The sequence below is a fragment of the Macrotis lagotis genome, chromosome 1 (genome assembly GCF_037893015.1).
Source record: "Macrotis lagotis isolate mMagLag1 chromosome 1, bilby.v1.9.chrom.fasta, whole genome shotgun sequence".
In the NCBI taxonomy this organism is placed as follows: Eukaryota; Metazoa; Chordata; class Mammalia; order Peramelemorphia; family Peramelidae; genus Macrotis; species Macrotis lagotis.
The window spans coordinates 654,935,014-654,948,647 of record NC_133658.1 but is presented as its reverse complement, the minus strand read 5'-3'; the positions used below and the strand labels follow the sequence as shown (position 1 = coordinate 654,948,647).

Sequence of the window (13,634 nt, the reverse complement as noted above, 5' to 3'; positions counted from 1 at the left end):
GAAATCTAGCTCTTGCTCACTTCCAATATGATTTGAAATAATAAGCCTTAGTTTCCTTATCTGTAAAATAAGGGAGTTGAACTAGATGACTTAAGGTCCTTTCTAACTTTCTATAATACTAAGTCTAACAAAAGAAAACGAAACATCATATCAACAGGGATACTTAATACCTATCAAGAAGAAGCCTATTGGGAAAAGAAAACTGGAATACTTGGACCATAACCTTCAGTGTTTAAGAAGAAACTAATTTAAATTAAGTAAATTGTTACTTTAAATAACAAAACACTGAGAGGCAGTATGGTATAGAAACTGACCATCAAGTCATGCCAAGTCCCTTCTTTAATACATACTACTAGTGTGTCTCAAATCACTTGACTCCTCAGAACCCCCAAGACTATACATTGTTAAACAATTGCCAATCAGCATTGATTGAAGTTTTTTCACCCCTAACCCAAAGAAGCATAGACCTAGTCTAAAGACAAATGATACAAAAAATTCTGAATATTAAAATTATGATGACAAGCTCAATATGTTAATTTGCTGAAACAATTAAAAAGAATTTTTCAGAAGCCATAGAAAAGGAATGATAAAAAAATTATGCATTTTTATTATAAAAGCTTTTTTCCATTTATTATCTAATATGCGACTGTAATGTTTTATCTACTACCATCTTTAGCAACCACCATGAACACATTTGAACATTCCAAAAGTATTCAATATTGGGGCAGCTAGGTGGCGTAGTGGATAAAGCACCAGGCCTGGAGTCAGGAGTACCTGGGTTCAAATCCGGTCTCAGGAACTTAATAATCACCTAGCTGTGTGGCCTTGGGTAAGCCACTTAACCCCATTTGCCTTGCCAAAAAAAAAAAAAAAAACCCAAACAAACCCCAAAGTATTCCATATGACTGCTAGTGATAGAAACCTTTAATTATACTTTCAGAGACTCTCCCAAGTATAGAAAGGGATAATAGATACCATTGCTCTTGGCTGTAGGAATATTAAATTGAAATTTCAGAATAACAAAACCAAAAACACCTCTATCTGAAATATCAAATGTGGGATCATAATTTCACAAATATTGTTACTCATGTCCTGAGTTTTATAAAAGATTTGAAAGGCAGAAGTACACTTGAATAATTTTCTCTGAGCAAAAAATATTCATAACAATTTTCCTATGGTCTCTTCCAAAAATAATAGTACTTTAATGTGGTGGTTCATGACTGTGTGGGTTTTTTGAAACTACTATATCAGAAAAATTAGTGTACTTTTGATAATAATTCAATTCTATATTGTATTATGTCCTATTTTCTTAACTCTGCATTACTTACCCTGAACCAGAAATGTGAGTCTTCAAACCTCAGTCAAACCCCTGGAGTTCTAGAGTCCAATCCAGTTGACTCGTACCTGAGTGTATGCAAACTGGCCCACTTTGCCTGCCCTATCTACTATTGATCTTAATCTTCATTATAGTATCCAGTCCTACACCAAGGTCATCTCACCATCTGCCCTCCTTTAGGTAATCCTCCCCACTGAACCTCTCTAGAACCAAATTTTCTTCACTTGTCACCACTCTCCTATGTTGTCATCTTCTCAAATTAGGAGGTAAACTCTAAGTCAGGGACTAAATCCCATCATTTAGCATAGGACCTATCACAAAGTGCTTCATACATACTTTCTCTTTCATTCACTGATTATTTCATTTGATTATATCAATTGTGGGAGATCTTTCATTTTAGAGGTGAATGTAAGTTCCTTGAAGACATTATACACAATAATTATACTATAAGATTAAAGAGTTTACCACAGTGCCTGGCCCATAGGATATGCTTAATGAATACTTAAAAAAACAGGTTCAGATGAAATAAGTGACTTGCAAACAAGATTTAAACTCAGATTTCTCCTCACTTTAAGTCCAGTTCTCTTAGTTCTCTTTCCATGACATCATGCTGTCTCTCCCTAGAAGAAATAACATCTTGTTCTATCTAAGGCATAGAACAGGGAGACAGAATTGAACAGTCCAGGAAACATCACACACAAAGTCTAAGAAATTGTTCTCTATCATGTTAATCAAACATATATTTATACACACAGACACACACAGACACACACACACACACATAAATTTAGTCAGTTTTCTTAAATTAAAAAAAAAAAGGTGCTACCTATTGAAGTTCTTAGAATTTTAGTGCTGGAACCTGAGAGGTCTTCCTAGTCGTCTTATTTTCCAGTAAATGTGCTTTTCCACATATATCATATTACCTTCTTTTAATCAATCAATTAATAGTGTTTACTTAATATAAACTGTATAAGGACTGTGTAAGTGGTAGGAATACAAAAAAGAGGCTCACACAGTTCCTGATATCAAAGAATTCAATCTTTTTTTGTCTTTAATGTGTTTTAATATTTATTTATCTTTTTTGCATACAAATGGTTTATGTTTAGCAACAAATCTATTTGTCTACTGTGCCAGAGAAGTCAATCTTAAGAATGGGAAAATATGTAAATAATACATGCAAGTTACATACATAAATAACCTTAAAGGGGACAAGGAAAGGCTTTTGATGGCAGAAGACTTGAAACAAGAGAAGGAATATGAGAAGTAGAGGTGAGGGGTGAGAATATTCTAGGCATGGGGTATAGCCAGTGCTTCTGCCACTTATAGACAGATTCACAGAATCTTTGGAATCTGCTTCTTTTACATATAAAATAGCTATTCTCAAAGCAGAAGCATTTAAACCTGAGCTCTTCTGAAACAATCCAGTTTCACTTCAGAGGATGTTTATCAAACGTGGAATTACCAACAGCTAGTTTTCTTGCCATCTGCTACGGGTTTTTTGTTAGTGGTTCTGACAGCACCTCCACTGAATGTGGGAAAATGATGGGGAAGTTGAATGCAAAATTGGTCAATTCCACTGCTTACTAATAATCTCTAAAGGCAGATTTGAGGAAGAGAGGCTGAAATTATTGCCTAAAAAAAGTTCTTCTGATGACCCCACAAACTGCATTTCTTTATATGGTCTCTATCCCCTCTGAACAAGGATGTTCTGGGAAAGAAGTGTAATTATGATAATAAAAAGAATAATTCAAGAACTTTTGAATGCAGTCCTTGTGGTTCCTGGTTACCATGTTCAAAGGCATACATTTACTCCTACTTTTAAACAACATTATAATTGATACTCTGAAGGGGGGCCATATAAAGCAGTCATTTCATACTCAAACCTAGACAGGCCTGAAGATCATTTTTGACAAGGACCTTTTTCATTAAAAAAAAAAGTATGATCAAGAAATGTGAGTGTATAGAAGACATGCAGCAATGAAAATCACAGAATCCCATTTCCAAAATAGGAACAAAGTTGTTAAGTTATCAAAGTTTGAGATTCAGAGTCACGAAGATCTGAGTTTGATTCTGGCCTCAGGTCAAGCTGTGTGACCCTGGAAAATATACTTAACCTTTCTGTCTCATGGGAGTAATGATAACACCTGCCTCCCTGAGGTGTTTTGAAGATAAAATGAGGTAATAATTGTAAAGTAATTTTGGAAACCTTAAAGCGCTATATAAAGGCTAGTTAGTAGTCATTAGTTATTATCTCTCCCTCACATTTAGCATAAAATCATAGTTACCAAGACTGGGTTTTAGAATTCTTAAGCAAAGAAACATCCATGAATCATGGTCCATTCAAAAACAAATATCGTTAACTGGATTTTATTAACATTTCAAATCAGAGACCACTCATTTCCACTCCTTGTTACTAGTCAGATGCAGAGAGTGGCATGCTGTGTATGTGTATACGGATCACAGGTTAGAGATGTGTAAAATATATATAAAATATAGACAGGTATATCTAGTGCAGGAAATTTAAAAAATTATAATAGAAGCGTGAATTCTGTTTTCATTTTTATATTTAGGAAGCAGCAAAAGATTGAATTAAAAAATCAACACATGCATTATCATAGGGTTTTAAGGCATGCTTTGAGAAACTGATTATTTGGTTCAAGTCCAAACCAAGATAGATAGCATGTCCTACCAGACCCAGCACACATCCCCAACATGCAAGTTTGCTTTATTCATTTACTTACTATATCCAGTGGAATTTTGCTTCCAATCTAGCAAAAAATGGCAATTAAAACAATTATACTCAGAATATATGACAAAGTACGATTCATTATCCCACTGTAGCTTTATCTTTTTAAAATTTCTCCAGACTATAAGCTTGTTTCTAAAATACTCAGAATAGTGGAAAGTTGATTGAAAAAAACAACAATATAGTACTAAATTGTGTGTTTAAATTTCCCTAAAAAGCAGTTGCTAATCCAATTTAATCTGTGTGGACAATCATGAATGCCTTGCTCCTAGTATTACTCCTGATGATTCACCCTGAATTTCTTGCTTATAAAGTTCTTTAGTAGTGAGCCAAGTGGCAATATCCTATTGTGTATCTCTTTTAAATCAGTCATGTTATTTAAAGCAGAGATGGGGATTTCACTTTTTCATACAAACTAAAATATATCTTCTCCTTTATTTTTTATAACAGATGTAATGTTTCTATATACATATTTTTATAAAATTATATTTTTTCAGTCAACAAAAATCCTCCTTCTCTTCTTAGCATTTTAACCTTTCCTCCCCCAATAAGAATATAATACAAAACCCAAGTTTACAAATAACTATAATCAAGTGAAACAAACCCCCACCCTGGCCATGTCCAAAAAAAAAATCTGTCTCCTTTAACACTTACAATAATTAACTTCTCTATCAGGAGAATGGTAGTATGAGTCATCATGAGTTCTCTAGGATTGTGGTTGATCATTATGATGATCAAAGTCCCTAATTCTTTCAAAGTTGCTTGTCTTTACAATATTACTGTAAATTGTTCTCTATCTTCTGGTCACTTCATTGTACAAGTTCATACAAGTCTTTTCCAGTTTCTCTAAAACTATCCTCTTCATCCTTTCTTATCACATGCTAGTACTTTATCACATTTAAATACCATAATTTGTTTAGCTATTTCCCCATATATGAGTACACCCTCAGATTCCCATTCTTCGGCACTTCAAAAAAATATAAATATTTTTGTACATTCTTAATTTGTTTTGTTTAGGACTAATCCTTCCCTTAATCTACTCCACCTCTAATTCCCCTTTCTTCCTTTTTCACTTTCATTCTCTGATGAGTGAAATGTATTTCTGTTCCCAACTCTGTGTATGTGTTACACATATATTTCTACCACTGCACCGTATGAGTAGTAACACTTAAGTGACTAAGTGAGACTTCTAAATTTATTATACCTGACTCAGATCTAAACAGCCCACTGAGATTACTTTGACAGCAGTTCTTTACTGAAAGTAGCTTTGGGGTGAAAACAAGGGGAGGGGGTCTTCTAAATTTGTGTTCTGAAGAATTATTTGGGAGGGAGGGAAAAAAAACCTAACCATTAAAAATTCAGTGCTAATGATAACAGATTTCTACCTAAGAAAGTTCTGGAAGTTTTTCAAATCTTTGGAGTAGACACTATAATTTGACAATTAAAACCTTCACCTTCATATCATGTCCCTTGAGCGGAAGGTGAATTATATTACAATGAAGCCCTCTAAGATTGTCTTATTTGTAACTTTTGCACAGATTCGTCATTTTCTATAGAACAGAAAGAATTTTCTTTTGTCAACCACCAACAGTAGAAATAAGATGACAATGGTCTTCGCAATTGCTTCCTTGGGTAGCTCACATACACCCATTTTTCACTTATCACTTTTATGTATTTCACTTATCACCAAATCCTTGTCTCTAACTCCAACTGTGTGTCCCTTAGTTACAATCTCATAACTTTAACTCATGGCTAGACACTTGGCACCAGGGTCACCCAAATAACACCAAAACAGAACTCATCACCTTCTCTCCTAAACCTGCACTTCCTCCTCACTTTATTACTTCTGTTGATGGGAAAACCATTCTCCTGATAACTCAGACTTGAAACCTCAGGCTCATCTTTAATACTACCCTTTCCCCTCCTCTTCATCTAATTTGGCTCCTAAGGCCTAGAAATTAAACCTGTAAAATGTCTTTCTTCTCTCTTCCCATCTTTCTATTCACACTGCCACCATTCTAATTCAGATCTTTGTTATCTCTTGGCTGTACTTTTGTAATAGTTTGTGAACTTGCTCTCTTGCCTTTATTCTTTCCTTTTTCCATACTTCACATTGATGTCAAAATAATCTTTTGAAGGTACTGATGCAGCTTATTGTTTTGCTCAAAAACCTTTAGTAGTACTTAAGGACTTCCAAACCACATTCTATAATGTGGCTATGGGTCATCTTACGCTAGCATCATGAGGAAGGTTCAGAGATGACTGTATAAGTGGGAAAACACTCAACAGAAACAGAGATTTCTCACATATTTACTTTTCAGAGGTTGTTCTGAGGTTGGGCAGTTACTATCATACACCTGGTTGGCAGGGGAGCCCTGGGTAAAGAGACAGATAGACAGAAAGAGAAGATCTTATCAAGAGAGAACAATATAGCTGCAAGGATCTGGGGATACAAGGATGACTTCCTCTGCAGTAGAAAGCATCTCCAGGAAAATTTCATATTGATAACAGGTCATGATACATGATTGTCCAGTGACATAGGAAAGACCAAGGAGATGGGTCAGTGATTAAATCTGTTTCATTGTATCATAAGGTCAGCAAAATCTGCCCTCTGTAGATGAATTTTATGGGATATTCTCTCTCCCTTTTAAGGAATCTTGAAGTCAGAAACCACAAAAGCTAGACACCTATCTTTCCACAAGTATTTTGCTTTGTGCACTCTATGTTCTGCCCAAATAGGATCACCTAATGTTGTGCCAGTGTCTGTTACCTCTGTGCTCACTTCTCTTCTTGTGATAATCTTCCTGTTGCATCTCCACCTTGCCCCAGCCAGGGTGAAGTATCCTGGAAATTCTTGCCCCAACTAAAGTGTTAGTTACTCCTTAGAGCCTCCTTTGATTCCTTGACCTAAAGACAATGTTTTCTTCTTCAAATCTGTCACATCTCTCTGTTTGCATGTATATATCATCTAACTCATACTGTGTCATTACTGACTCTCCTCCCCTCCCCATACCAGTCTAGAAATGCTTTGAGAACAAAGAACTGTTTCCTTTTTTTCCATTTTTAGAGCTCGGTAACTAGCAGTAGTTGCTTAATGAATGTTTCCTGAATGAATATTCTATTTTCAACATACTCCCATTTCCTCCTCTCTTTTCAAGTGACTCCTGGTGAGTTCAGTTCATCATAGATGAGATGACTCTGAAAGCATTTTACTCTGGACAAAATTTGGTCTTTAACAGGAGATATTGTTACTTAACTCCAGGATAATCTCATCAGTTGAATATTTCTTATTTCTATTACCTGATAAAAGCTTCTCTCTGTCTGTCTACATCTGCCTGTTGGTCTCTCTCTGTTTTTCTTTCTCTGTCTCTCTCTCAGGGTTACTACACTGAAAGTAGGACTGTTCAGAGGCTCTTTTGGTTTCTAGGACTTATGAAGTGCCTAAAATATAGCATTTTCTTTCTGAACTCCCATTCCATCATACCTTCCCAACTATGCACTGAGGTCATCTGGGAACACAAAATAAACCCCTGAATAGCTTTTAAAAGCTCCCTAGGGCTAGTCAACTTCCTTCTTTGCCCCACCAGCTAATCTCACACAACTTCCCACCCTAAGGCAGGTTAAAACTGTGGCTATACTAGCCACTTATAAAGTGAGGCCCGGTCTAGGAGGAACCAAACAAGGAAATAAGATGTCTGGTGCTAGTCTGAACACTAACCATGGAAGGAAAAAAAGAACGACTTCAACCAAAAAATGCACTGCTCTCCCAGAAGAGGATAGTCTGATTGGGACAGAGAAATACATTTCTTAGCAAGTTTTAATTCCTACCCTGATGATAGCTACTCAGAGATTTATAGAATACCAGGGCAAAAGGGTCACTAAAGATAACCTTGTGTGACTTCCATTCAAAATTCCAATTTAATAAATGAGGAAACTGAGGCTTGAAGAAGCAAAGGAGACAAAGAAAAGGGGCACTGGATTTGGGATCAAAGGACCAGGTTTTGAATCTTGGCTCTTCTACTTCTAGCTGTATGAGCTTGGCCAAGTCATTTAACCTCCTTGGGACTCAGTTCCTCATCTAGATAAGGATGGATGAGATAGCCTGTAAGAGTCTTTCTATTCTAAATCTATGATCTTATGGAGGTAATTTGCTGAAGGCCACATAATTAATTATGTCAGGCCAGAATCAGATTTGTAAAAGTTGGCATTTTTGTGCCTAGGACCACAATTTGTACCTGGGGCAAACAGCATGAATCTTATCTCCCTCTGAGTGGAGAAGTGGTAGGGGATGTGGAGGAAGTCACCCAATTGTAATTAATGTCTGTAGCTAACAAAACGCTAAGCTTTGTCATTCACACACCGCTAAAGGGTGGCAAGAGATGTCAGCCCCCCTAGAGTTAGTGCCATGAAACACCACCCAGGCTGCCCTGCCTTAGAGTTCTGCTTGGGTTTTCTGAATTTAAGGCACAAGTGTTAGAATAAATTAATCATGGTGACAATGGCATGCCATTGTCCTACATGTTATGTCCATGGAATGAATGTCTTTCTAATTAATACCAGCTATTGTGGTTAGATACTCTTAGGAAACATGGCCATAAGTTCACTAAATTTGATTTCCTTTGAATTCATCCAGTAACTCTTTTCATTTGCTGCTAATATTCTGGGTGTGGTGGTGGGGGGAAGGAAATGGAAAAGCATCAGGTTTTTTTTTTATTTTATTCTGTGATGTTTCCCTTTATTGCCCTTAGCCATTTAGAGATGTAGAATGTAATTGTTTTAGAACAGACTTGTTACCTCCCAACAAAGTACAAAGGCATGTATGTCTGCCATCGCTAGGCACAAACTCAGATATAACAAGTCTCAGAGATCTTCTAAAGATAACTTCTCTATCTTTTGGATAAGGAAGCAGAAATGATTTGTGTGAGGTCACACAGGTTACAAGTTACATCCAATGAAATCTTACCTATAATCAATTAATTACTAGGTAAAACAGTCCTTCTGAAGACATCCTTAGCTGTAACACCTTCAGTGGCCAAATAGTAACCTTGCAAAAAAGAAAAAGTAGGTTCCTTTAAGATCTTCTTTTGCTAAACCTATTATTTTTATTAGTTCAGGGAACTTACAGTGAGGAAACTTCCTTTGCCTATTCAGATTGGCAACTGCTTTGCAATTTAGACTCCCTGAGATAACCTAAAATGATGGCCTGAATTAGTCTATAGGCTTTGTGAAATTCCCTGGGTCACACAGTCAGTGTATGTCAGAGGTTGGGCTTGAAAATAGGTCTTTCTCATGCAGTCCCACACTTCTCATTTTCCTATAATATTCTATTTTGGATCATAGCTGCATATTTTAAGGGTGGCTTCAACTGACAGGTTTCTGTAGTCTCTGATCACCAATAAAAAAATAGTAATACACTCAAATAGCACTTGATAGTTTACTAATTGCTTTCCTTTATAAAAAGCTTGTCAGATAGATATTACAATTTTAGACATGAGGGGAAATTGAGGATCAGCCACACAATTGGTAAATGGACAAACCAGGACTTCTCTCTATGCAAATCCCATATGCTTTAACCCATCCTGCTTCTAATTAAAACACATCATTCAGTATAAGTCAGTAACATGAATAAAGAAGAATAAACAAATAGGTAAGTAGCTAATATACACATCAATTCTTTTTTTGAAGTATCATTTAATATTCTTAGAGAAAACTTGCCCATTTATCTGTTAACATTTTCATTAAGACTCTTTTAAAAATTTCTTAAAATTCCCTAATTTCTGAATAACATTTTCTAAGACAGAATTTTTATATTGTTGATGTCAAATCAATAGAGTTTCTAAACTTTCTAATACTCTGAGTGGAAAGAATCTTTTCCACAGCCTCTGCAAGTTTATAGAAAATTACTCTGGAAGTTAATGGAAACCCAAAAATAATTTCCAAAGTGACCTGAAAGCCTTGCTCTGATCCTATATCCTTGGGAGCTTACTTAGATTTTATTTTAATTATCTCAAATTTTATTCCCTCCATAAACCACAGCATCACCATCTTTCTTTCACTTTATATTTAGATACTATTGATGTTTCTACAAAGGCAAGTTCCCATAGTTCCTTTGACTTCTCACACATCCATGTCATATGTGCCTTAGGCTAAGCAGATGCTTTCTGGATTCCTGTCTTGAGAATCTGACCTTGGAAGTGAATTGAATTAAATAAGAGGATGGGGAGGAGGAAGCTCTAGGATGTCTCTAGGGCGATTTTTCCATATCACTGTACACTCTTCTTCCTTTAAAGCTAAACCTTGGCCCATTTTCTATCTTCTTTGATATTCAGATTCTCTACCTTCCTATTTTTCTGAACCAGGTTCCCTTTCACCATAAATAATAGTATCATTCTACCACTCTCCCAGTATGTATTTATAATATCTGTGGCTTTATTTAATTTTCTGGCAAATAAAAAAGTTATCTCTTGCCAGTTAGCTTATTTTTGGAGTCTTTCTCTGCCAAATGATAACCAGGAAGCAGGTTTCTTTGGGAAAATTCTCTCCTCTGCAGTTATTGCATAAACAGCAATCTGGCTATATTCCCAGGAGATTTCTTCACTGTTGTTTCTGGGCTCTGAGAGAGATGGTACCAGTGAAAAGCAGATCTGAGCCATTGAGACATAACGATGCGTAATATAATTCACAAATTCAAGGAAGGAGAGGCGGTATAGATTGCATAGGAAAAAGAGCCTTGCATTTGATATCAGAGGACTTGGTTATAAATTTTGCCTTTGTTACCCACTTACCTGTGTGAATTTGGTTTTTTTTTTTTTTGCAAGGCAATGGGGTTAAGTGGCTTGCCCAAGGCCACACAGCTAGGTAATTATTAAGTGTCTAAGGCTGGATTTGAACTCAGGTAATCCTGACTTCAGGGCCAGTGCTCTATCCACTGAGCCACCTAGCTGCCTCACCTATGTGAATTTGGGAAAGGCATTGTTCTCTTTCTCTGAACCAATTTCCTCTTCTGTCAAATGAAGTGGGCTAGATGGTTTCTAATATTTCCTCAAACTTTTTTTTAAGGTTTTTGCATGGCAAATGGGGTTAAGTGGCTTGCCCAAGGCCACACAGCTAGGTAATTATTAAGTGTCTGAGACCGGATTTGAACCCAGGTACTCCTGATGCCAGGGCCGGTGCTTTATCCACTGCGCTACCTAGCTGCTCTATTTCCTCAAACTCTTGATCTGAGTATCATTTTTATGCTTAAAATACTCATACTCAAAACTACTGACTCCAGTCAAAGTCTGATGATTCTGTACTCTGGCATGGATTCATTAATTAATTATGTAATTCTGTTTTCTATAAATGCTTTCTGAAAACTTGGTAGTATTCTTAACTGCTGACATTTACACAGGCAAATGAACTTTGCATAAATCATCTCATTTGCTCCTTATAACAAGCCTATGAGGTGAGTTCTAAGGGATCCCCATTTTTAGATGAGGAAACAGGCTCAGAGAGGAGAAGGGGGAGAGGTTCAAAAATAGTCACATAGAATTCAAAGTTGAGTCTTTCCTGACAACACCATGACTGCCGCTCACTTTATCACCCTTGAAAGACAGAACACTAAGCTTAAAGAAGAATCCCAATTAGACCCAGAATAAATATTTGGCCATAATTTTACCTCACAAGTATCACTGGGACACTGATGCTATCCTTATTTTGTCATTTAAAAGGAAAATAGACACAGTCTTTAATCCATTTCAACCTTTTGAAATTTATGATCATCACCAGAGACGAGAAATTATAGCAAGCAGGATCTATGGCAATAAAATAGTAGAAAAGGGGTGGCTAGGTGGCGCAGTGGATAGAGCACCGGCCCTGGAGTCAGGAGGACCTGAGCTCAAATCCGGCCTGAGACACTTATTAATTTCCTAGCTGTGTGACCTTGGGCAAGCCACTTAACCCCATTTGCCTTGCAAAATCCTTAAAAAATAAAATAAAATAAAATAGTAGAATGTGTTGTAAATAGCTCTATTATGGGATTGGTTCAATATCTTTTTATAGAAATATTCAAGTAAGGCATGGAAAGCAGGCCCAAGACCAAAAAAATTACATCATAATCATCCCTATCAAAATCAACAGCAATACTTACAGATGAGTGTATAGCACTTTATGATTTGTAAAGAAGTATTGCAAAAGAGGGCAGTTAGGTGGCACAGTAGATGGAGTACTAGCCCTGGAGTCAGGAGGACTTGAGTTCAAATCCAGCCTCAAACACTTACTAGCTGTCACTTAACTCCACTGTCTCAAAAAAAAAAGAAAGAAAGAAAGAAAGAAAGAAAGTAGTTCTTTAAGGACATTTGCTTATTGGAAGCTCACACCATGCTATAGGGCATGTTATGCCAATACTATTTATACTCAATTTAAATGAAAGGAAACTGGGGTCAAGATGTCAAACAGTTTGCCCAAAGGCAGAAAACTAATCAGAAGCAGGATTAGAAATCATTACATACCCACTCCTTCCCAAACCCCACTCAACACTGGAGTCCTCTCCTACTACCTAACAGCTGCCTTCCATAATTGCTCATGAGAAAGATACATACAGTTCACCATTAGTCTGATCTTTTAGAAAATTAGTGAGTAGAATAAGAAGAAACAAAATAGACAGCAAATTTCTAATAAGCTTACTAAAGAAAAGCAGCTATGTAGAGTTAAAGTATAACCCCTTTTTGGCTCCATATTAAGGCATTTCAGGGGTGGTTAGGACATTTAAGGCTTTTCAGTTCCATTACTCTTGAGAAAATGATCTAAACAGTTTCCAAGTTTTAATCCTCTTACTCATAATATATACATGTGTATTTGGCCAGGGCTCAGAGGGAAAGATTTTTCAGCATCTAATTAGCAGACTTATAGGAAATTAGGCAAGAGTCCACATCTACAGAAGATGTATGTTCTGTTGGGAGTTATTAATGGTCAGAATGAAGAAGCATTAATTTGTTCTGGTAATTATGCCAGGGTAGAGTACAACTCCACTAAAGCAGCATGGGATATGAAGCGTGGGGAGAAGTTAAACAGATTAACCGATAAAGGAGAAGGAGAGGAAAACTAGAATCAGATGACCTAAATTTGGCTATCAGTCATGCTCCAAATGTAATACATTCTATACCATAGTTTAAATAAATCAAAGAATACTTTCCATTCCTAATCAAATATCAAAATATTAGTTTCTTCTTTCATAATTTCTTAAATAGCTTTAAAAATCCAATATAATAATAATATCATGGCAATGTAGATGTTTTATACTTTAAAAGATTTTAGAGCAGTGAAAGAGTGATTGATTAAAAGTTGTAGGTTCTTAGTTTGAGTCCTGGTTCATCCACTCAATACTTTCATGATCTTCAGTCACTGGATCTTGAGATCCTGGGTCTCTGTATCTTCAGCTGTAAATTTAGGGGTTTGGGACAGATGATCTCTAAGATCTCTTCCAGGTCCTAAATCTGTGATGCTATGATCTAGGGAAATGTCTTTATTTTACAGATGGACAAATGAAGATTCAGAGTCAGGAAGTGATCAAGT

The 13,634-nt window shown here is 36.2% G+C and overlaps 1 protein-coding gene across 10 annotated transcripts in view; it reads right to left on the bottom strand.

Annotated features, from left to right (window-relative positions):
* ANKRD44 (ankyrin repeat domain 44) overlaps window positions 1-13,634 on the bottom strand; it is a 367,960-nt gene that overhangs the window by 71,650 nt on the left and 282,676 nt on the right. For 7 of the 10 annotated variants that reach the window (XM_074215415.1, XM_074215412.1, XM_074215416.1 and 4 more), the window contains exon 17: window positions 4,078-4,104. The exons of the other annotated variants lie outside the window; for them this stretch is intronic. In XM_074215415.1, the coding sequence (XP_074071516.1) occupies window positions 4,078-4,104 (27 nt within the window). The remainder of the gene's footprint in view (window positions 1-4,077; window positions 4,105-13,634) is intronic. 10 annotated transcript variants of the gene reach the window in all.